Genomic DNA, 24,045 nt, shown 5'->3' on the forward strand with positions numbered 1-24,045 from the left:
CCCTGGCAATCCCTCCCTACTTTATTAGCTGTTTACTATCTGGAGAGTAATCTTGCTTCCCTGCACTGCTTTACTGCGGAGTTTGTTCAGATGACCCAGTCCACCGTGGGAGCAGACACAGGGCCCTGGCTCCCGTCGCCTTATCCAGCAGGCCTCCCGTTGGCTCTAACATGCTACAGAAAACATGGCTACATAACTTATACTTTGAGAAGAAACTGTGACAAAATGCAAGTGTCTTCACTGCCTTTTCCTTCCTTAGTTAAAAATATTTTTTCTGCTTTATTACTTATGCCTTCACTAATCTGAAAAAAATTACACAATTTCTTGGGTCAGTACTATGTATCTAGCACATAATACACTCTTTTATACAAAGAAAATTTTATTGATGAAAAGATCACACAAAAAAGTTCTTGTGTATAAAGTTTACATAGGTGGAAAAGTTAGTATTTACAACATTTTCCATACAGTACATGATAATTTTCACTTTAAACTTTAACAGAAAGTCCAACAGGTCCAAAGTATCCAAGAAAACTCTGTTTGAGAAATAATACTTAATGAGAAAAAAATTAAGAAAATTCCTTAGTATTTTTAAGTGTGTTGTTTAAATACATTTGCTTGTCTGGATAACATTTTCCCCATTTGATTCACTGCTGTTGTTAGCACACTTTATTTTGCAGGGTTAGTTGAAAATAAGAATTTTGCCTAGCATCTGAGAAAGACACGATACAATGAATCTGAGTATTTTAGACATTTTTTTTTTTTTGGTTTTTGTTTTTTCGAGACAGGGTTTCTCTGTGTTGCCTTGGCTGTCCTGGACTTTCTTTGTAGACCAGGCTGGCCTCCAAGTCACAGCAATCCACCTGCCTCTACTTCCTTGAGTGCTGGGTTTAAAGGTGTGCACCACCATGCCCAGTTTAGAAATCTTTTTTAAAGGTTAGACTTTACAGAAGGTTGAAAGCTGGGTGTGGTGGCGCATGCCTGTGGTCCCAGTGCTCAGGGAGAGATTAGTGGGCGTGGAGTGGGGCAGATGTCTGTAATCTGCCTGATCGACATATTGAGTACCAAGACAGCTGGAGAGGGCTATGTAGGGAGACCCCGGCTCAGAAAATAAAATAAAATAAAATAAAATAAAATAAAATAGGTATAAACAACTATAAATGGCCATAATTCAATCTTGAGTGGTCATGACACACTGAAAAAAAGAAAAAAAAAAAAAAAAGGAAATCAATATATAGCTTAATTTATTAAAAAAAAAAAAACAAAAAACAAAAACCCTAACATTTCACCTGCTAGTTAAAAAATGCAGAAGGGGGTGGGGCAGGACAGTCAGAAAGGACTGTGTTAGCAAGGACCTCCTTTCAGAGACTTACAAACCTCACACATACAGGTAAGCTACAAGTGGCTGTGAGAGCCGAATGCTTCTTGCAAATCTTTCAGTGTGAATCTTTATACTGTAAAAAGGCTGTGTTACAAGTTGCTTAAAAATCCAGTGTAACTGCTACCACAGTAGCAAACTAGCTAAAATATTAGAAAAACATCCTAAAATGTGTGAATCAGTTTTCTAGGATTTTCAAACAAAGTTCAAATACAAATAAGCACATTTTCAAATATATATATATATATGTACATATAAAGGGAAAATAATAAGTTTTAAATACTTCAGCAGAGAAAATTCCTGGTTTTATATCAAAAAAGTAGAACAGCATAAAATATCTTAATATATTTTAATGAAAGAATCTTCACAAACAGAAGGACAATTCCTCTAACGCCCTCTCTACCCCCACATTTAAAAAATATTATCAACCTGGACATTTCTGTTTTTCCAGGTATAAATGCATTGTACTATTCTTGATTTCCCCCAGTATAACAGCTGATGAAAAGCCGGGCGGTGGTGGCGCACGCCTTTAATCCCAGCACTTGGGAGGCAGAGATAGGTGGACCTCTGTAAGTTTGAGGCCAGCCTGGTCTACAGAGTGAGTTCCAGGGCAACCAGGGGCTACACAGAGAAACCCCAACTCAAAAACAAAAACAAAAAACAAAAACAAAACTAAAAACAAAGAACAAAAAAACGCTAAACCAAAAAACAGTACACAAAGCTGGTTTAAGTGCACAAGAAGAGTGTAACAGTGAGCTTTCTTTTTGCAGTGCTGGGAGGTGAACCCGGGTCCTCAAGTATTCCAGGCTGCGCACTTGACCACTGAGCTACCCTCCCAGCTCAACGGTGGGTTGTGTGTGTGTGTGTGTGTTTTTTTTAATAAGACAAATACATTGATCATCTCCAGTGTAATACACATGCGCTTCCAGCGTAACAGGATACAGCGTCGTCAAGTGTCTGAGTGACTGCCGGCACCCTGCTCTTTTCTGGCTCCGGAAGCAGAGTGAACAAGCAGGGACGTGGAGCCTTTGAGGCTGCTGGGCTCTGGAGAACTGGGCACCTGCAAATTGTTGCACTTCATGGGGCCAGTTTCAGAGATGCCACTCTTTGGACTGACCCTGGAAAACAAGAACGTTGACACGGGTATACACAGGAGCACGGACAGGTGTCAGTCATCCTCCTAACTGCTGCTCGTTTACCCCAAGCAGCTCTATCAGAGGATAATCCACCGACGCTCCTGGGTCACACTCCATACAAACTATGCTGACTTCCGACCTTTTACCCAGTGCTCGTCCTGCATGGCAGAGCAGAGCATCTCGCAGGGAACACCATCACTAAGGCAGAGTCCCACTCCCATTTTGCTTAGTCCTCGTCAGTGCCATTAAGAGTTTAGGAATAAGCTGAGCACAGTGGAGCATGCCTTTAATCCCAGCACTCGGGAGGCGGGGGCAGGTGGGTCTCTGTGAGTTCGAGGCCAGCCTGGTTTACAAAGCTAGTCCAGGATAGTCAAGGCTACACAGAGAAACCCTGTCTTGAAAAACAAACGAAAAAAGAGTTTACGAATACACTGCTGGGCATGATGGCAGCACGCAGAGGCAGGTGGATCTCTGAGTTTGAGGCCAGCCTGGTCTACAGAGCAAGTTCTAGGACATCCAAGACCAAAACTACAAAGATGACCGAGACCTCAGCCAGACCCAGTGAGGCTAGGCTAGCTGGCTACAAGCAGGCATATGGAAGCAGTACAGAAGCGGTGTGTCCAGCCCAGCTGGAAACCCTACCTCAGTTAGCTGTCAACACTGAGAAACAAACAAATGGAAAAACCAACCCTGTGCTTTGGATTCTTTTGACCATTGGGAAAAATTCCACCATATTCTTTCATGTTCAGAAACTAAACACATTTTAGAATCATCTTTGTATGAAAATTACACACTTAGACAGAATGATGTAATGTATTGCTTTGTTTCTTTGAGACATGTTCGAGCTGAGCCTGGCCTTGAACTTCCTTGTAAGTAGTCAGGTTGGCCTGGAATTCATGCCCCGCACTAACCCCAGCTCTCCAGTGCTGGGCTTACAGGCGTGGACCACCATGCTCAGCTGTGATGTATGATGATGACAGTTTGGCTTGCATTTCTGACACATTTTATTACTGAGACCATATTTTGCCCAAATGTGCACCTGCACTTGTTGAGAGGGCATAAGGTTTCACTATAAGCAGTTGTGAGCCAGAAGGTGATTACAAGTTCAGAAGGGATTTGAACTTGAGACCTTTGGAAGAGCAGATGGTGCTCTTAGCCACTGAGCCAGTTTTCCAGCACTTCTGACACATTTTAAATACTTACCTAAATGTCAAATACTCTAACAATTATTCTAAGAAGCAAACATCACTTCCCAACTTGAATATCATATATTAAGACTTTTCTTAAATCTAAGAACTAAACTATTAAGTAGTATATTTATTAGTTAAAACCAAACTTCCTTAGATTAAAAGTATAGGTATCTCATCATAAAATGCTCTTGTTCCAGATATGGTAAGTGCCAATAAAAGACCAATAATGCTCTATTTCAAATCATGACAATTCCAGATAGCAAGGCTGACCTCACCTTCCTTCACTGGGCGCCCCTTCGGACACACTGCTTTTTTCCTTCACACTGCCCGCTCGGCTCTTCCTGCCGTTCTGCTCCCCAGAGAGTTTGGAGTCGGGCGCTGCCAGGGAAGCGGGTTCTCCACAGTCCTGGTCCTTTGCTCTGGGCGTGTTAGCTCTGTCTGCTCTCACCTCTTTCACGGATGCTTCTGGAGAGGTCTGGATTTCTGTTGAAGTTTCTTGCCCCAGGTAATCATGGTCAGCAATGGCTACGGCAGAGGTGCCGTGCCCTGCGGTGGCTCCTGTACTGGTTCCCATCGATTTGGAAATGACCTTCAGCTTGTGGGGAGCTGGCTTGCTGTGCTTCTTCTTGTGTTTCACTTTCGAATTGTGCTTCAAGAAAAACTCACAGGACTCTTGCAGCACTCTTCGGCTTTCACTGATGGGGCTGCGGGAAAACCCAAGGACAGGACTTGCTCAGTACAGTTGAGGTGTTACAGACAGAATCGTCGCCCCATTTTCATTAGTAAGAAGTTCTATGGGTTGTAGCATCTATAAAATATGGGGTTCCTATGTCGTGAGGTCTTTTGTGCAAACAGTGTCTTTGCTTTTGCTAGCAGGAGCAGCACACTGCTGAGAAACTAAAGAGTCAAAACTCAAAGCTTGAGGGCAAGGAAACAGGAGCCAGCATGAAGGGACCAACTACACTTGTTATCACATAGAAACATGCTGACATAGGGCACAGCAGAAGGAAGAGGACGCAGCATAATCAATGACCTCTGGTTTCTAACGTTAAAGGTGACAAGTTACAGTAAAGTTAGTATGGGGACATCAGTATGAAATACACATGGTGTGAGCCAGGCATACGGTTCTGAATTAAAGTATTTTTGAGACAGAGTCTTGCTGTCAAGTGAGCCTCACATTTGCTATCTTCCTGCCACCAAGTGCAGGGCCCCCAGCAGGCTTGCCTGTGCAGCTGCGGAATCTGTAACATGAAGAGCTCAGTAATCAAATCAACGGAAAATTAAATATATAGTATATTATATACACTACAATAGCCAAATGAACTATTTTTTCATAAGTACGTATTGATATATTCCGTTGGTTTGAATTATGATCGTTTTGGGTAAACACATTGGTGTTCTGATCTGTTTACTTTAAAACATTCTTAAGATAACCAGTCAGCTCTTACTCTCGCTTGCGGTTTCGTTTAAAGAACCCGGCCCATTCTGTGCACGTCTTTTTGCTTCCAACCCAGAAGACCGCAGAGATACCAACAATTAATGTCATCAGATATTTTATCATAAATAAAGCCAATTCTGGTCGAGCTTTTGGGTTTGCCTACAAAACAAAACAAATACTAACATACTTAAAATATAAAGAAATGTCTGCATTGTCAAAGTAAAGCTTGAACAAATTATAAATTTTCAGTCTGTTTTACTACAAAAGGTTTGAAATAAATAATATGATGAACAGCATTGTAAGTTTGATACATTTTTATGAAGCACTTATGGTGATGTTTAGGATCTAGGCATGGCTTCTTGGCCTGTTCCTCTCCAATTGGTACACTGCTTCTGATAATTGCTAAAATATTTCTGAAGTATTTATCGATTTTCTTTTACTATATATTGAGGGGCTAGGGAGATGGTTCAGCAGTTAAGAGCCAGATTCAGTTCCCAGCACCTACATGGTGGGCCACAACCATCTGAAACTCCATTTCCAGGGGATCCAATGCTCTTCTGTCTTTTGTGGCACCAAGCATCCATATACATACACATTCATATGCATAAAAAGTAAAAAATAAAAACAATCAAACTCATATTTTCTAGTCCTTTTGCACTAACGCCCATGATATTAACTTCTATTTAGCTACAACAAGACAAATATTAATAAGGTGTAAAAGCATAGCCATTTCATTTAAAATCACATTTTTGTTTAAAATACACTATTTTTAAAAATTTATTAAATAATAACATCTTCAAATACTCTTGTAAGTATTATACAGATTGCACTGTATCCAGGTTTTGTTCTAATTAATTAGCCTGGGAACAGATATCAGTACAGACAGTGCTTTGCTTTTGAAGGCTTGTTTCTTTCTGAGTTCTAGCTTACTCAGCTAGCCCCTACTTAAACATATTGTTACTTCCTACCTACTTCCAAATGCAAATTATGTTGCAGTGCTCATCTTTATACTATTTAAAGTGATTCTTCATGAGGAGCTAAAGAGACTAGGAAGAAATAGGAAAGGAGATGAGGAACAGAGGGAGAAGGGGGACAGGAAGGAGGTGAGGAACAGAGGGAGAAGGGGGACAGGAAGGAGGTGAGGAACAGAGGGAGGAGGGGCACAGGAAGGGAAAGCTGTCAGGTCCCAGGGCCTTAAGCATGTCGCACAAGTGTTCTGCCACTGAGCTACATCCTCAGCGATTTAAATCTATTTTACTTTAATAAATGAATTTATTTGAGACTGAATCTTACTATATTAACCAGGCTGACTTCAAACTTGACAACTCCCTCCCTTGAGCTCCTATGAATCCAGGCACACTATGTACTACTAAAATTTATTTATTTTTAAATATATAATTTACCATTATGTCATGTTCATTGGTGTTTTGCCTGCATATGTATCTGTGCATCAGAAGCCCTGGAACTGGAGTAACAGACAGGTGTGAGCGGCCAGGTGGGTGCTGGGAACTGAACTGGAGTTACAGACAGGTGTGAGCGGCCAGGTGGGTGCTGGGAACTGAACCCAGGTCCTCTGGAAGAGCAACCAGTGCTCTTAACCACTGAGCCAGCTCTCCAGCCCCTAAACTTTAATTTTTTTTAAAGCCCCAAATTCTTATTTTAAAATGCAACTGAAATACTTTAAGACATTATATATTTTCAGAAATTTGCAATATTTAATTTAAAAAATGGCACCTTATACTAATCATAAGCATCAGAGACCCATGAAATGCATTTTCAATTGTGTGTTCTTTCTCAGTTAAGAATGGCAGGATGGGCTGGGCAAAAATCAAATTCTATTTTTAGAAGCATACACTGCACAAAATGTTAAACCCAAACAGGGGGTTTTTCTTACTAATCAAAGAGATGGAAATAAAAAAAAAAAAAATCAACCAACCTCCAATTCAGTAGAAGATACTTACTTTTTCTTTTCTCCCTATGATGAGGCCTATTCTTTATAGTTGTTAATCTGCTTTCATAACCCAATTTCATTGTTTTCAATGTAATGTTTCAAATTCTTAGAGGAGACCCGCTGTGTTGTAACTGTAAGCAGAGCTACTGCTTGAAACATGAACTCTTGGGACGGTCACCCAGCAGCTACTTGCTACAGCCGTTAGGGTTTCTCAGACTGACGCCCACTTTCATGACCGTGACTAACACATGCACTTCCAGGAACATGAGCAGTGGACAGTGTCCTACTCCAAACGGCAGCTCCTACCTGGTAAGGGCACGGGATGCGGTACTGCTGGCAGTGCTCGGAGAACCAAGTTATCTCCCAGGCGGTCCTGTTCACTAGCTCGTAGACATAGCAGCCGAGCAGCGTCACTAACGGCACAAGATAGAGGCCACTGAAGACTCCAATGCGAATCATAAATTTCTTGAGTTTCTCTTGGTTTCGGCCATCGTGCTGTATGACTTGCCGGACATGATTTAAGGAGATGATGCCGGCTAAAAGGAGTGACAGTCCAACAAACACACAGAGGCAGAGAGGCAAAAGGACAAAGTAGCGAGAGGCATCCAGGTCGTAAAGGCCGACGAAGCACACCCCACTGATGTTGTCACCCTCCACTTTGTTCATAGCGAGCAGCATGACAGTCAGGAAGCCAGGCGCCCCCCAGGCGACAGCGTGGAACCACACTGCTTTTTGTTCAATGGCTTCACAGCTCCATTTTCTTCCTGCGGCTAAGAACCACGTAATGGTGAGAATTACCCACCACACAGTGCCGGCCATTGTGAAAAAGTACAGAAACATGAACACCACACTGCAAGCCTTACTCTTTGACCCTAGGACAACCGTGCCCCCGAGCCCCAGTGTCCCGTCTGCCTCGTCACAGGCTGCGCTGGTGCCCAGCAAAAAGCCTATGAAGTACATGAGAGAGACGATGCTGTAACACACAGAGTAGTATATAATCGGACGCTCTGGGTACCTGAATCTTCTAACGTCAATTAAAAAGGTAAGAAATGTGAACAGAGTTGCACAAAGGCAAAATATTGAAACTATTCCTATAAAACTTTTGGCAAAGTCCAGTTCATCACTTTTAAAATACATGTTGGGGCATGGAGGGGCACACTGGCCAATGCCCAGAAACCTATAGCCTTGGTCCCCAGAAGTCCTTAGGTGCTTTGGACACCAAAATCCAATGTCTCTTGGGACTTGTTCTGTTTTCCTCTGAGGACCAGAAAGCTCTGTGTGTGGATCAGGAGTTACAGGAACAGTGTCATCACAGTACCGCAACCTGTAAAGTTCACAAAAAGTCAGTATGTGAATCCATCAATTTTAAAATTTCTAAGTATCATTTTCATTAATTCTTTGAGGATTTCAGACACGCATGCAATGTACTTTGATCACATTAATCCCCCTGCCCCAAATTCCTCTCAGATCCACCCACACACACACGCTTTATTTTATCTTATGATTTCCAAGTATAAGTTGTGACCTTGTTGTGGTCAGTTGATGGAAGGCATTCCAGGCGGAGCAGATTATCTTTAGGGTTGGGTAGAGTTCTGAAATTGACTAGGAACTGTGTTTTTTTTTTTTTTCACGAAGCACCAGCTCACATAAATGTAACAGCGAGAAGATAAAACACCGTGAAAATCCACTTCCTTGGAAAATAATTAGTTGCATCATAGTTTATATAGTTTCTGCTTTTAAGACTAAATCTGTAAGCGAATGTACAACTAACTTCATTTCTAATCTCCAGACGAAGTACTGGCTGCCTAGTTGTGGCCTATGGAGTACAAGCCATGAGGAAACATTTGCCTGGGCCCGAGTGTGTGCGTCTGCACAGACCGGCTGTGTGCTCTTCTCACTGAACCCTACCCTGCTTCCTTTTTCTAATGGCCACAGCAATGCCTGATGAGTCATGTGACCAAGTGGAATAAAACTAAGATGGTGAAAAGGAGACTCTTCCCTGGAGTCTTAAAAGAGGGACAGGGACAGGGAAATGGGGCTGTTTACCACATACTCCCCTCCACGCACCATGATGGTTTTTCCTGAAAGCATACTCCGGCTGAAGCCTGTGTCTGATCTTGGACTCCACCACCCGCTCAGGCTCAGCACCTGGGAGGCAGCTCCGGGGCTCTGCGTCTTGTTCTCCATGGCTGCGTTCAACAGAAATTCTCAGGGACCAGGCTAGGCCTGTCTGGGTTGTCCCCTAATCCTGGCCCTCTGAGCTGGAATGCACTTCTGTAAGGAGCAGCGGAGTTGGCCTCCTGGCCAGGTGCACCCCTGCCAGTGTCAGGTGTGGCCTTCTGTTTTTCACACATCTCTCTCCTTTGATACGTATTTTCGAAATGGTAAAATCGTATTGACAGCTTATAATTTGGTTGTATTTTATACCATTAAAAAAAAAAAAAGTACAGGGCAGAGCAGCCATCAGGACACAGGCTCAGGACCAGCTTGGCCCACACCACCAGCTTGATTGGCTGTTTGCCTCCTTCGTAGGAAAATCTGGGTGACAGACGGATATTTCTCATCTGTGCTGAACGTTATCGCTGAGTTGAGTTTGTATACACTAGTATTATTTTGATGGGCCAATGTGGTTTAAAAACAACACGAACACATTCAAAATATAAGAGGCTAAGGTTAAAGACAGAGAACAAGAGGCTGGAGAGGTGGCTCGGTGGTGGAGAGCACTGGCTCCAGCTCCCGAGGACCCAGGCTTGATTCCCAGCACCTTCGTGGCAGTCACCAGCTTTCTGTAACCCGAGTCCCACAGGCATATACACCCTCTGTGGGCACTGCGCACACAGGCTGCACAGACACACACGCAGGCAAAACACTCCTACACGTTTCAATAAAATACTTTTTAAGTTGAGAGAAAAAGGGAAAGAGAAATATGAGAAGAGAGAGAGAGAGAGAGAGAGAGAGAGAGAGAGAGAGAGAGAGAGAGAGAGAGAGAATATGAGACTGAATGATTAAAGCCTGGACGTGGTGTCACACACCTGACCCCAGCACTCAGGAGGCAGAGGCAGGCCGATCTCTGTGAACTGGAGACCTGCCTAGTCTACGTAATGAGTTCAAGGTCAGTCTGGTCTACAAAGTGAGTTCAAGGTTAGTCAGGGCTACACAATGAGACCTCATCTCAAAAGAAAGACAGGAAGATAGAAATATATTCCTTTTAAAATGAATACCCCCAATCTTTCAGCTTTATTATAAATGTCACATCATTCGGTTCTGCTTAGTATCTTTTTAAATAAAGCAACACAGCATTACAGTCAGGACTCCTTTTGGGTCTTACTCCCTTTTCTTGAGCCTAAGAAGCATTAATTACTGGAAACTTGGTTTTTATTCTCCTTAAGCATTTAAAAATATTCTACTCTATTATTTACTAGCCAAACCTTATATTGCAGTTTCAAAGGTTCTGAACGTTACATAAATGACAGGCTATAGCTTCTCTTTCTACAAGCAACACTAGTTTTCAGCTTCATGTTGACAGGTGTCAGTCAGCTGCATCCATTTCATCACCTGTATGGCAGGAGCTCAGTGTGTAAGCGCATCATAACCTGCTAGTTGTCTTTCCGTGAAGGACATCCGGGTATTTTTCTACTTTAAGGAAGGTAAGGGTGCTTGCTGCCGTGACAACTCAGGTTTGATCTCAAGGACCCACTGGCGGAAAGAGAGACCTGACTCCCACAGGTTGCCCTCTGGCCTTCACGCATACGCTGCGGCACGCAGACAGCACCTACCATAAATACACTTTTTAAAAGGGAATAATCAATAATCTTGTTGATGGCTCAAAATTTCATAGGAATTTCTATAGAAGAGGATTTCCTAGATTTAGGATATGGGCATTTTCAATTTACCAAATATTAAATTGTTTTGGAAAATAAAGTCAAGCAGAGTATGTGAATTCCACAAAGTTTCTATACTTTCTTCAGCCTAGAGATAAAAAACAAACTAATCTTCCCCAACTTGCTGTGTGAGATTTTACTCTATATTAACAAAATACTTAAAATTCTAAACTCCGACTGTCTAGAGAATAGGAAACAAAATAATTAATCAAGATTAAAGTGCAAAGTTCAATGAATTGATAAGGGTCATTCATAAGCTGTGTTTAAAACCCTCTCCAGTGAGTCACTGTGTGGACGAGGCTGGCCTAACCCTGGTGCACACCTCAGGCATATGTACCTCAGGCATATGTACCTCAGGCATATGTACCTCAGGCATATGTACCTCAGGCACATGTACCTCAGGCTGGGCTCCAACTCGGGGTTCTCCTACCTTAGTGTCCTGAGTGCTAAAATTACATGTGCGCACCACGGTGCCTAGCTCTTCAAATCCTATTTTCTTATGAACTGTAACTATCATTGGTCAAACCTACAAAATACTAATCACATTTATTCACTGCCATAAAAAAGCCCAGAAAGAATTATTTAAGTTAAAAAATATGTATTCTTGAGATTCTTATATCTAATAAAGACAATTTCCCTTACCCAAATATTGCATTAATACTAGCATGAAGGTATAGATGACAAATACAACTGGCATTTGACCCTGACATAGTAGGATATTTCACATTACAAAAACATGTTAAGAGCCGGGCGTGGTGGTGCACGCCTTTAATCCCATCACTCGGGAGGCAGAGGCGGGCAGATCGCTGTGAGTTCAAGGCCAGCCTGGTCTACAATGTGAGTCCAGGATAGCCAAGGCTAACACAGAGAGACCCTGTCTCGAAAAACCAAAAAAAAAAAACAAAAAAAAAAACCATGTTAAGTGAGCACTTTTGCATCTTTTTCATTAAGGAATGCGCGCACTGACTTAGAACCCTGCCACAGTATACCAGGTGAGTGGCAGAAGCACCTGCTGACAGACTACACTAGGAAAGTACATTTTCTTTCTTTAAATTTGTATGTATGTGTGTCTGTGCATGTGAGTGCAGGTGCCTATGCAGGTGAGAGGGATCAGATCCTCAGGAAGCCTCAAGTACAAGCAGTTGTGAGCCACCCGACATGGGCGCAGGGGACCAAATTCAAGTCCCCTGCAAGAGCAATGTAACCAGTGAGCCATCTTCCTAGCCCCAAAGTAGGATTTGTTGAAAGCTCGGCTATGAAAGACTGAAAATGAGAGACAGAAAGAGTGCGAGAGGAATTAAGATGCCATGACTCTCCCACGCTGCGGTAGGTAGGCTGTGCTACGGGAAAGGCAGGCGAGAGGACAGAGGGAGGAGGTGCAGTCAGAGAGCAGCACCGAGACACTGACCTACCAGCCAACTCTCAAGAGACTTCCTGGAGCCATGTCTTTGCCACATAGTCCTGCCTGGGCCTTGACAAGCTGGAGACTTGCCACCAAGAACTGAGGTGCTCTTTCTACCTGCTCCAAAGAAAGGCATTTGGAAGGGCAGAAGCATTGTCCTGGGGACACAGGGCCTAAAATGTGCCATTGTTCCAGACTCCCAGAGTCAGATAGAAGCCTCCTGTGTGAATGCACGAAACTTCTCAGCAGGCTAGGACTAAGGTTCTAGTCAGAATTTCTTCTGCTTTTGTATTTGCAAAATAAAATGCCATGAAACTTTGATGGCTGTCTTTACAGCTAGGAAGAAATGAGAGCACTTCTAGTGACCAAATCAGTGGACAATTTAAAGCGAGGGGCTTGTCTGCTTTACAGTAGCAGGATATGGTCTGATTCTGGGCTTACATTGTGTCTTTAAAAATGGAGATTCCACTTCCTAAGGCAATGTATCAAGCATTCCCAAACACAAAACAAATTTGATTTAGCATAAGAGAATAGTGTTTGTTTCTCAACAAAATCAAACTTTACAGATTAAAACTCCCAAAGTGGGGGAAATGTGAGCTTCGGTACCAGTGGTTGCTTCTGTGAGTCATGACCCCCTCTGCTTTGAAATCCCATAAAGAGCAAGCATCTTGCATTACCTTTGAGTATGCCTATAATTTATTTATTTCATCTCCCCGCAACTAAGAAGTAAGATCCACAGGACAATTGGATTTCTCCCCGGCTGCACTTTAGTGCTTAGGACAGGACAGGGATGCAGTAAGTGCACGGCGAGGATCAGGTGACGAGTTTTCTAGCCTTTCTTCTTCTTGTCATCGTCCTCAGTGATTTGACTGTCCCTGCTGACAGCTCATTAAACTCCGATTTCTTAGCCTTCTTCTCTCCAGTGATAACCCCTAGCCACTTTGGCTACCTGTTGTTATGATGACACAGAAATCTGGCCGCTTTCTGCAGGAGTACACTGTCTTCAAAAATCAACCCAGACATCCCGCCCTCGGTCTGGAAGCTCCGATCTCACAGCGTGTTTATCAGAAAGGGACATACTGTTTACACATGGCAATTCTTTAATTTTTTCCACCTCAGTTCTCATCTATTTAGATAGTCGCAGACTAAATTAATGTTGAAATACTACCCTTCTCGTTATTTTTCATCTTACTGTTTCTTGTTATTTATTTTATGTGCATAAGTGTTTCGTCTCCATGTCTGTATGTGCACCCCATGCATGCCTGGTGCCCTTGGAGGATAGAAGATAACATCAGATCCCCTGGGACTGGAGTAATGGTGGTCATGAGCTATCATGTGGGTGCTGGGACTCAACCTGGGTCAACTGCCGGAATAACAAATGCTCTTAACCGCTGAGCCATCTCTCCAACCCCACACCATGTCCTTTCCCACCTTTGTTTGCACTGTATCCATCTGATACAACTTCAACCACAGACAAACCCAAGCATCCCACCACGGCTACAGAATGTTTCAACACAGCAGAGCACCTGCTACAAACTCAGAATCACCCACATTACCTCAAGTGCTACAAAGTCCACTGACTTGCTCCTTTACTTGCTACACCTGTTGCTTCTTGAATTTACAAACTGCCCTCCAAGGCTCAGCAGGACCCAGACACCAGCTGCCTCCCAATAGGTACCAGTAGGTAGCACCCTTCAAGCACCTTGGTAACCACACAAGCCTGACCTCCATCCTGCCGTTCCAGCAGAGGCACCTCCTGTCCATGGGTGTGCTTGCGATCCTGTCTCCTCTCAGAAACCTCCATTGCCTGTTTCTTTTACCTTGTACATGCCTGTCTTTCCTGACCCTGGAAGTTCTTACAGCAGTCAGTTATCGCTCCCTTATCTTTATACTAAATCTGCGTAATAAAACCCTAGCCACTCTGTGCTTTCTTATTCTCACCACGTATCTCATTAAAGTAAATCCTATGAGCTTCCTTCTGGCTGCCACACCCTCTTCCTCTGTTTCAAAAGGTTCCTGGAGACCATCACCTTCCACACCCCCACCGGTCCCCCTGCAGTCTATCCTCTGCCACACCACTTTAGTACAGAGTGAATGCTCCGCCACAGTGACCGCACCCACGTGTGTTCAGCCTTGGACTCCTCCCTCCTTTCTGGATGCACATTTCCCCCTTTCCTTATTAGTTCAGTTGTGACCAAATTGGTTGACATCTTGTCAAATAAGGGCTGAACTCTCAGAGGCTGTTGAGGTGAGTTCTGTCTCTTCACTCCCTCCCTCCTCATCAAAGCTAGAAAAGGGAGGTGTCTGGGAGTTCTGAGGTGAACTTCCAAGGAGAGCTTTCCAGCAACCCTCAGGAGACTGTAGCATGTGTGCTCTGTTCTACACGGAGGCCATTCGTACCCTCACACACCTGACACGCTCGCCGCTCTCAGCAGAAGGCCACGGTAGGAGGCCTGGAGAGACCTAAGAGCCGCTTTGCCCTCCTTATCTTGCACCGTAGTTTTTCTTACCCTCATCCTACAACTTGCTTTCTTGTCCTACTTGCTTTTTGAGACAAGTCTCACAATAGAGCCTAGACTGGCCTTGAATTCTTGATCCACCTAGCGCAGCCTCCTGAGCACTGAGATTATAGGCGTGTGCCACCATGCTCGGCTTCTCACGGGCATTTTAGTCCCTACTATGTTAAGCTCTCTCCTGTCACAAGGTATCTGAACCAGCTGTTCCTAGTGCCCAAAGCATTCTTCCGTTTCCCATCACCTAGTAACTCAGCCTTTAGCTCCACAGTCAGCTCCCCCTGCCTTCTGCCCAGCCCAGGTATGGGGAAGGCGCCCGCACATGTTCTCGTGTGATGACGCACCCTCCTTTGCTGTGCCTCTCAAGTCATTACTGCAATTACTAGTGCAATTACTTGATTATTATCTGACCCCTTTGCCCGCACTGTAAGCTCCCTGAGAGCAGGGACTAAGTCTGTTAACCAGGAGGTCTGCAGTGCTTACCACCACTGTGCCTACCTACAAGTGTGCAGCCAACATTTGCTGAGTCAACTGATGCTAGTGGATTCACAGAGGGCTAACGACACTAAAATGCCATTCATTCTTCTTATTCGTACTTTTCATTTTCAGTGAAAAACACGATTTACCTGTTACATTCAAGTTCTTCAGGCCATCGGATCCCAAAAGTGTCCATTAATTTTTTGCAATCAGAATATACTTTCTCACACAATTTACGACAAGGTGGAAGCACATGGATTTGCTCTGTGCAGGTTGGCACGAAAGCTTGGCAAAGGAATGTTTCAATGTTTGGTGAACATTCCAGATTTGCAAGAGGCAGAAAGTGCTATTAAGAAAAAAAAAAATAGCAAGACACAGTTAGGAACAAGCTAATCACAATAAGCATATACTTTTCACTTACCCTCCAAAAGGAGTCCTTAACGCCTCCTCTCAATGCTTACATTTTGAGGTAGTAACCTTTTGTCTGTTAGATTTATGTATGAACCCTTCATACAGGATGGAAATGATCATTTCACAGGTTACACCTTTTCAGGAAGTCACGCTTTGTCCCTGTTCACTTACCCTCTGCACAAGCATTCACTATTCAGTTACGTTCATAATAGACATCATCGGGCAGCAGACGCTACCTTAGACGCTGGGGATACAGCCGTGCAGAGAATAGGCAGTTTAATTTAATCCAGGTGGTAAAGGCCACCACTGAGAAACAAATGGTATGTAATGACTTTTAGACTCAGGAAAGGACAAGTACAGTGGGAGGGGAACGTGACAGGATATTTTAGGGACGGTGGTAGAGGATGCCTCTCCAGGTGACAGGGGAGCAGACTCAGGTGAGGTCAGCAGTCATGACTGGCAGAGTGAAAGAGCAGTTGGTGCAGCTGCCCGTGGCAGCCACAGCCTGAGTCCAGTGGCCCCTCCCCGGCTCTGTATTCTACTTACACATAGACAGACATGGTTCCTCTTTCTGAAGATTTTTCCTTTGGTCTTACAGGACGATACTTTTCCTGGATTCCACCCACCCCCCCCCACCCGTCCCTCTTCCGGTCCTCTGCGTGTTAATTCTAAATAAGGAAGTGCTCTCGAGGGTAGATCCTGAGACACTCCAGCCAGAACACTGCTCCAGGGACCCCACCAGCTCCACCTCTCTAGTACACTCCAGATGTGAACATCTGCCTCCTGAACACAAGCACCTCACACTCAGTCCACATGCAGCACAACTCAGCGCCATCCTGCAAACAGCGCCCCCCCCCCCCCCCCCCCGGCAAGGACCCTGAGCTCCATTCCTTACTTCCTTCTTTCACTTTATATCCAGTCCATCAACAACTCCTACAATCTTCCCTTCAAGTATGTTTCAAATTTGACCATTTGCACTGCTGCCACCCACTGAAAAGGCCTCCTATGGGCCTCACCATATCCCATGCTTGCTAATCTTCCATCCGTGTCAATCCACATTCCCGCCAATGTGACTCTTTAAAATCTAAGTTTGTCCTCAACCATCCCCCCCAACCCCCCCGACCCTCATACCGGCTCCCACTCGCTGCTCTTTGCTCCCTATCACTGGCGGTGCTTCTGCCTCAATCTTTGCACCTGCTGCTCTTTCACTCTGCCAGTCGTGACTGCCGACCTCACCCTGTCACCTGCAGAGGCATCCTCTACTTATCTATCCAAAATATCCTGTCCTACTACTGTACTTGTCCTTTCCTGAATCTAAAAAGTCATTCACATACCATTTGTTTTTCAGTGGTTGCCTTTACCACCTGGATTAAATTAAAGGAGGGAGGAACTCTGTCTGCTCCAGGCACTGCTGTATCCCCTGCGCCTAAGGGAGCATGTGTTATAACCGAGTAACGAATGCCTGGGCAGAGACTGCGTCAACAATGACTAAAGCTGACAAAAGAAAAAATTATACCAGCAAAGCCAAGATCACAACTGTGTCCAGGGGAGGCAAAGGAATTACATCCGAAATATGTGATAATACGTCAGGTGCCAGAAGGCAATGAAAAAATAGTTCCCAGGCTCAGATGGAAAGCCATTCTCAAAACAGACTCTTTATCTAGCAAAATATTTACGCTAGGGTAAAATATTGACATTTTTGGCCCTGGAAGAAACTTCAAAAGTTAACTTTCAAATTAAAAGGTAGTGTATGCTCAGAGATGGTTCCTCCTGCAGCAGGTGGGAACAAATACAGACAGACTCTATGTAGAGAGTGTGAGACCTTAGGACAGTCAGCCCTAAATGCAGCTTCTCCACCAAACTCCTCCCCTCAGGAAAAGCTCTCATCAGTGAATTACAAGGTCTGAGAAGTTTCTGGAAGATAAAAAGGAATAGGGATTGTGCTTTCTTTGGTAAGGCCAATGAAATAGCTCTTGACACAAACCATTTAGATTTTGAATAACTTGTCACAAACACACTTTAAAATACGCTGCTGGATATTGCTTATACCTAATAAAATTTCCGTAAACTATAAACAGTAAAACAACCGGGAGCGATGGATTATCTCTTGATCACAGTGAGGCTGAGACAGAAGGCTAGAAAGTTCAAGGCCAGGCCAGGCTATCCAGTGAGATCTTATCTCAAAGCTTGCAGAACCCATACCCAACAGCCACAGGGCAGTAAGTAGTTTTCAAGACTGATGGACCCATGGAGTGTTCGCCCAACCTGACTGTCACCAAAGTGACTAAGAAAGAACAGAGACACCGCAGTTGGTATTCTGGCATTCTGGTTGTGGGCCTTTGAGCGTAGCCAAGCTTTCTCTCCAGCCACAGCTGATGTCTCTGTCTCTGTGTCTCTGTCTGCCATTAAAGCATTTAATGGTCGGCCTTTCACCTGGCCAGGAAAAATGCCCAGGACATGTGAGAGCCTCCACTGGGGCTGAGGCAGGTGAGGAGACATAACAGCTGGTGTGCTTACTTCTTTGTTTATACTGTCCTCATCAAGTCTAATTGTAGTCTAACATCTCTGAGTGTCTGGTAATCCCTCTGGCCAGGGAAGTAGGTAGGCCAATTTCAGATCTTCACCTCTCCCTCTGCTCCTCTAAGTCAAATCCCCCAGTCTCAACCCAGCTCTACACAGACCACCTGCTGCACCCTCCCTCCCTTCCTGCACCCATCTCCAGCGGATCACGCAGAACACCAGAGCATCCACCCTCCCCCACAGCTCCAGCACACACTCCCTGGGAACCCACAGGCCACTCCTGCCAGAGAGGCAAGTAAGCTAAGTGCAGAGCCCCCCCCCTCTCCTCCCGTTCCTCAAAGTCCAACCCCTGGTCTCATCCCCAGCTCTACAGCAAATATTCTGCTGTGGCCTCTCCTCACGCTCTGACTCCATTCCGAGGGAACGAACTTAGCAGACCTCGGTGGAACACCCTGCTTTCCTCCCTCTCTCGAAATCCCTTGTCTCCCCGGCCCTTCCCTATTCTTAAGCCTCAGCTCTCAATAGCCAGAACATCACCTGGAGGCCCCACTGGCTACTCACCAGAAGACTTTCCTACGAGGCAACAGCAGCCACCACAGACAGGAAACAGAAACCAAGGAATAAAACACCTAGCCAACAAAGACAAGATATCCGCACCTAGAATTACAATCTCCCGATCTCAGATGTCTAGACGCCAGCGTAAACACAATTAGTAACAGCCAGGACACTGTCTCCACTAGAGCTCAGCAACCCTACCACAGCAGGCCATGAATCTCCCAACATAGCTAAGCACAAGTAAAGACCTTAAACAGCCTTTATGAATATGGTAGGGGTCTTTAAAGTGTCTGATGACCAGACTCTGCAGTAGAAGAATGCAAGCATACTGTATTGGTTCTAAAGAGAAATCACTTTACAACTGCCACAGTGAGCTGATGGCCAACATTTAACATTTGATGTCCAGTTCAATGGCAAGATGAAAGTCGCATGTATACTTTGCTTTACAAGTTTCTTACAGGACCAACATGGCAAGCTGTGGTATCCTGGCAGCTACTGGCTTCTCAGCTGCTCCAGCACCTGGCCAGCCATTGTTGGACTACCCAGTCCATATGTAAGACAATCTAATAAATCTACTTCTTTTATTTGGTAGTTTTTTTGTTTTGATTTTGGAGACAAGGTTTCTCTGTGTAGCCTTGGCTGTCCTAGAAGTCTCTCTGTAGACCAGGCTGGCCTCGAACTCACAGAGAGGCACCTGCTTCTGCCTCCCGAGTGCTGGGATTACAGGTGTGTGCCACCACCTCCCAGCAAATCTACTTTTAATACATATTTATTCTATGGTTCTATTCCTCTAGAGGGCCTTGATGCAAATAGTTTGCCTACTGTAGCAAAACTGATATTTATATACAGAAAAGAGAGTAAATCACACTGAAAACTGAAACTATATCTGAAGGCCAGGCTCAGCAGTTGAAAATGTATGAGACAGGGAAAGTGGCTGTCAGCAGCTGCCACCCAGAGCTACCAGACCTTTGCTTGGAGGTGTGAACACAGAACTGTCAGAAACATCAATTTTGTATACACAAAAAAGAGAGCCTCGGTTTTTAGGTGAGAAAGCTCCCAAATATTGAATCTTGGCACTTTGATTAATGCATTAAAAATACTGTGCAGAACAAAGAAAACATGTCTTTGTGTCAGATCCAATAGCACCATCAACTTTCAAGTTGTTTCATAGTAACAGACAAAGGATTTAGTCTTGGGGGCCTGAGAGGACGTTTGGGCCAGATATTCTCAAAGCATCTTTGTACACCTCATGTAGCCAAGAGCCAGTGAAATGGGAAGTTACAAAAGATATTAAACAAATAAAGGCACAGCTGCTCTGGCCCAGAAGGAATCTACCCTGCTGAGACGCTTCTCCTGGTTTCCTTCACTGCAGTGACCTTACAGCACCTCGCCATCACAGACCCACAACAACCTCGCCATTACAGACCCACAACAACCTCGCCATCACACACCTACAACAACCTCGCCATCACACACCCACAACAGCCCAGCTGGGCCACGCCTTCAGATCACTAGCAGAAAATGTGCCAATTTCTTATTGTAAATCATTTTGGAAATTCCAAAACCTATGTTGGATTAGAATCTTAATGTTCTTATTCCAGATCACCGTTAGTAATACCTCAGCTGTGAATCATAAACCTTATCATACTATCTATAATATTATAAAACATATCCTACTATCAATACTCATAATAAGCTTTTTCAGACACCACAATAACCCTGTGAGACAACTTTGCAGATGAGGGGCCAGGCTCTAAGAGGTTACTTCACCTTGTGTGGTGGTGACAGAGCAGCAACCAACAGGAGGCCCTAGTCTGTCCTCTCGACTCCAATTCTTGCTGAAAATTACTCTCTCAAAGCAGAAGAAAAACAAATGCGTCAATTCAACAAGGATGGGGGGGGCGGTCGGAATATATCAGGAGAGGACTGGGAATTTACATGAAAAATGCTTTTCAGGTTGTAAACAACAGAAACTCACAGGTCACACATCACAAATCCCAGGCTACGGTTACCATTCTAAATAGCGTGCAGACCCCCTAAAGCCAGGCCATTTTGGAACAAAGAGTTTAGAAACAGGTACAGCTTCAAACAATGGGTCAGCCCACAACTGAGCTCACAGCAGTCATTTGAAAACATGAACAGGATGGGACTGTCTCGCCGATCTTTTGAAGTAAAAACTGTGTTAGGAATCAACAGTTTCCCACAGAATGTCAAACTCCGTGTTTGGAAAGCAAACTTTGAGAGGTGAAGACTGCAAACCTTCAGTTTTCACTTTGAACTCCACAATATAGTAATGAGTATTTCCACAGAAAGGGCCATGTAGGCTTCTGAACTGAGGAAATACTCAAACCGTATGGTTTCTTTAGTCTGCGTGCTAAATAACTCAACTCGCTCAGGGATCTTGTCTTCAGGAGCACACTCATGCATTCTTCTGTTTTCACTTCTCTGTGACTTATCAAAAAAACTCAAACACTGGCAAAATATCAACAACACTTTTGAGGGTCTCGCATTTAATAATGACTAAAATAGCCCTGTTAACTGCAGTTTTAACCCTCAAGAGAATGAAAAGCTGATTCCTTCAAAGGTCAGTTCTCAGCAGTGGAAAGCCTACACAGAGCTGCCAATATCTGTACGAAGCCACCGGGGAGGGGAGGGCAGGTCTGCCCTGATCAACAAAACCAAAGGCAGCTAAAACAGGACACACGCATAACGAGAAAGAGAGCACAGCGCTATTTATATGATCTTTCAACTGACAGACTGTTTAACTACCTGTGTTACGGGTCTCAGGGTATTCTCAGAGTGAAATGGGAGAAGATTCCTAGATGACCTCTAAGGACACTCATGACAGCTCAAGAGCTTATGAAGAAAATACCAGAGGCGTTAGTAGCAAAGCTAAACTCCCAAACAACAAAAGGATCTTCTCGGTAGGCAAGCTGTCTTGCACAGAACTCTAGCACGATCACTTAGTATCTCCCTATTCAGCATCTATGTTTTGGGAATCTCAAGGTAGGGGACATTCCCTGAGAGAAGCTAAGGAGGGCACAGGGAGGGCATCGGACTCATGGGCCTGGCCATTTGGATGCCTCAGGTAGATGAGTCTTGGGAAGAGGCTGGCAAAAGAGAAAGAAACAGACGAGGTGAGACAGCGGCTGTGGGATCAACCACCTCTGCAGCGCCAGAATGAAGGTCCACTGCAGAGGTCTGGCACGAGCCACAGTCACTCTCTGGCACGATCTTGCCTGTGCTCTGGCTGTTTCCTCCATATGATCTGAATCTGACCCTCCAGCCTCGTCATGGAGTCTACATGCTGTTCAAGACACACTGTTTGTTTGTTTGTTTTTTTCTTTACCTTAAATCAGCAAAAAAAAAAAAAAAGACTGACTAGTATGGAAATTGCACAAAGAATGGATCGTAAGTGATTTCAGTGAACAGGAAACAGTTCTAGAAGGCCAACAGCAGTTATTCTATTATGAATAGAATGGAAACGTGGCACCATATGGTACATCAATGACAGACAGACTTAGTCTCGCAGGCTCTTGGGCCCTGAGTCCATCTGAGAATGGTGTGTCCAGTGACGGAAAGACAACAGGAGAAGGACGGAGGAGCTGCTGCCAGAAAGACAGAACCAAGACCACCAAGATGGCGGTGCCAAGTAGGGACGCTCAGGAGCCGCTTAGTTATGGAGCCGAATGATTAGCACTCCTCATTTCCTGCTTTATATGAAGTAAAACACAAGGCTTAAAAAGGACTGAGAACGCAAGACGCTGAAAACCAAATGCACAGTTTGGTCCTGCAGGTGATCGAATTCTATCAGTGTGACGTCATGCAGTGACGCAGCTTTCTTAACCCACGGCCTTCAAGGCAAGATCGTCCTTCTTGAGAAGTTTGACTTTGTAAGAAGAAGGTAAATAGGTCCCTGCTCTATCCCCACCGTTCTTTAGTGCGTCAACAGAGAGGTCCACTCTGGAAGATGGGTGAGGGCGAAATGAAAATAAAACCTGAAAGCAAGAAGCGAGAATTAGTTGCAAGACACTGCTGAGATTTACTTCTGAGGGCCCAGAGAAAGAAAGAGCAAAAGGAACACAGCTTTATATAGGGATGTGGGCTTGTTTCTCAGAGAGTCTAGATTTGGTGTGTTGGCTACAGAAAGAGAGTTCTTAGAAGCCAGACAGTAAATGGACTTTTGGCAGAGGACTGTCATCTATCAGCTCTCTTTGTGTATGCCTTAAAATAGCTGTATCTAGCAAAAGCACCATCACCATGTTGGTTTTCTACAAACATCATCATGGGAAGAAAAGCCAAACACAAACTATTAAGAGGTCTTTTCTCTATAATAACATAAGATGTAAAAGCAAAGCAATAATGTGGATCAATAGGGCTTTCTGAGATTAGTGACACCATCAAAACTGATAATTACTGCTACTTGACCATTTTAACGTTCTAGTGAACCCACATGTGTTCTTAGCAACCCTAGCTGCATGGCTAAGGTGCTTCTTCAGATGTACTTTCCTTACTGGACCAAATCCGTGCAGCCATGGCACTTGCATGCAGCTCTAACCTGGCCAGTGCTCCCTTTTAGTGCACACAGAAGGGTACATCTGGGCTAACTCACCACAGAAAGAAATTCTCAAAGAGTAGTCCCCAGATCACAGTAGCAGCGCCTGCCATGGGCTTCTCAGAACTGCAGCTCCTCCATATAAGCACCTAGAGGCAGGCTAGTGGAGCGACCTTTATGCTAACAATGGGAGAGCAGCGAAAGCATATTGTTCATGGTCTTAGAATGTCTACGTCTGCCATATTAGGTTTTTTTTCCTTAAAAATAAACATTGATGGACTTGGGTATAGCTTGATTTTAGACAGCTTGCCTGGCACACCCAAGGTTCCTGCGTTCAGGTGCCAGCACTACAGAACAAACAAGTAGCAACAGCAGCACTAATGGCTTCATGGAGAGTTACCTCTGACTAAATGACAAAAGAGCATCAATAACAGCCTGCCTTATACAAGCTGTCCGGCCAAGAGTAAACTGCTATATGGTGTTAGCCTTATTCAGAGGTAGCCCTAAGAAACAGAATTTTAAACATTATGTTGTATCCATATTATCAGTAGAAAGACTGAGATAAGAAGTCACACTCATAGAATACGGGGAACGACATAAGCAGATGGGGATTTTTTTTTAATTGTGTGTGTGTGTGTGTG

General features: G+C 44.3%; 1 protein-coding gene across 4 annotated transcripts in view; it reads right to left on the reverse strand.

Moving 5' to 3' along the window:
* Window positions 1-361: 361 nt before the first annotated feature.
* The window catches only part of FZD6 (frizzled class receptor 6), a 33,313-nt gene continuing 9,629 nt past the window's right edge, over window positions 362-24,045 (reverse strand). For 3 of the 4 annotated variants that reach the window (XM_084748714.1, XM_084748715.1, XM_084748716.1), the window contains exons 3-7: window positions 15,513-15,709; window positions 7,397-8,414; window positions 5,150-5,298; window positions 3,977-4,405; window positions 362-2,493 (exon numbers count right to left, since the gene is read on the reverse strand). In XM_084748714.1, the coding sequence (XP_084604840.1) occupies window positions 2,325-2,493; window positions 3,977-4,405; window positions 5,150-5,298; window positions 7,397-8,414; window positions 15,513-15,709 (1,962 nt within the window). In that variant the 3' untranslated portion in view covers window positions 362-2,324. Of the gene's footprint in view, window positions 2,494-3,976; window positions 4,406-5,149; window positions 5,299-7,396; window positions 8,415-15,512; window positions 15,710-24,045 lie in introns of those variants that run through there. The other variant, XM_084748717.1, reaches the window with a different exon arrangement.

Source organism: Acomys minous (assembly GCF_964271855.1).
Source record: "Acomys minous genome assembly, chromosome: 12".
Lineage (NCBI taxonomy): Eukaryota > Metazoa > Chordata > Mammalia > Rodentia > Muridae > Acomys > Acomys minous.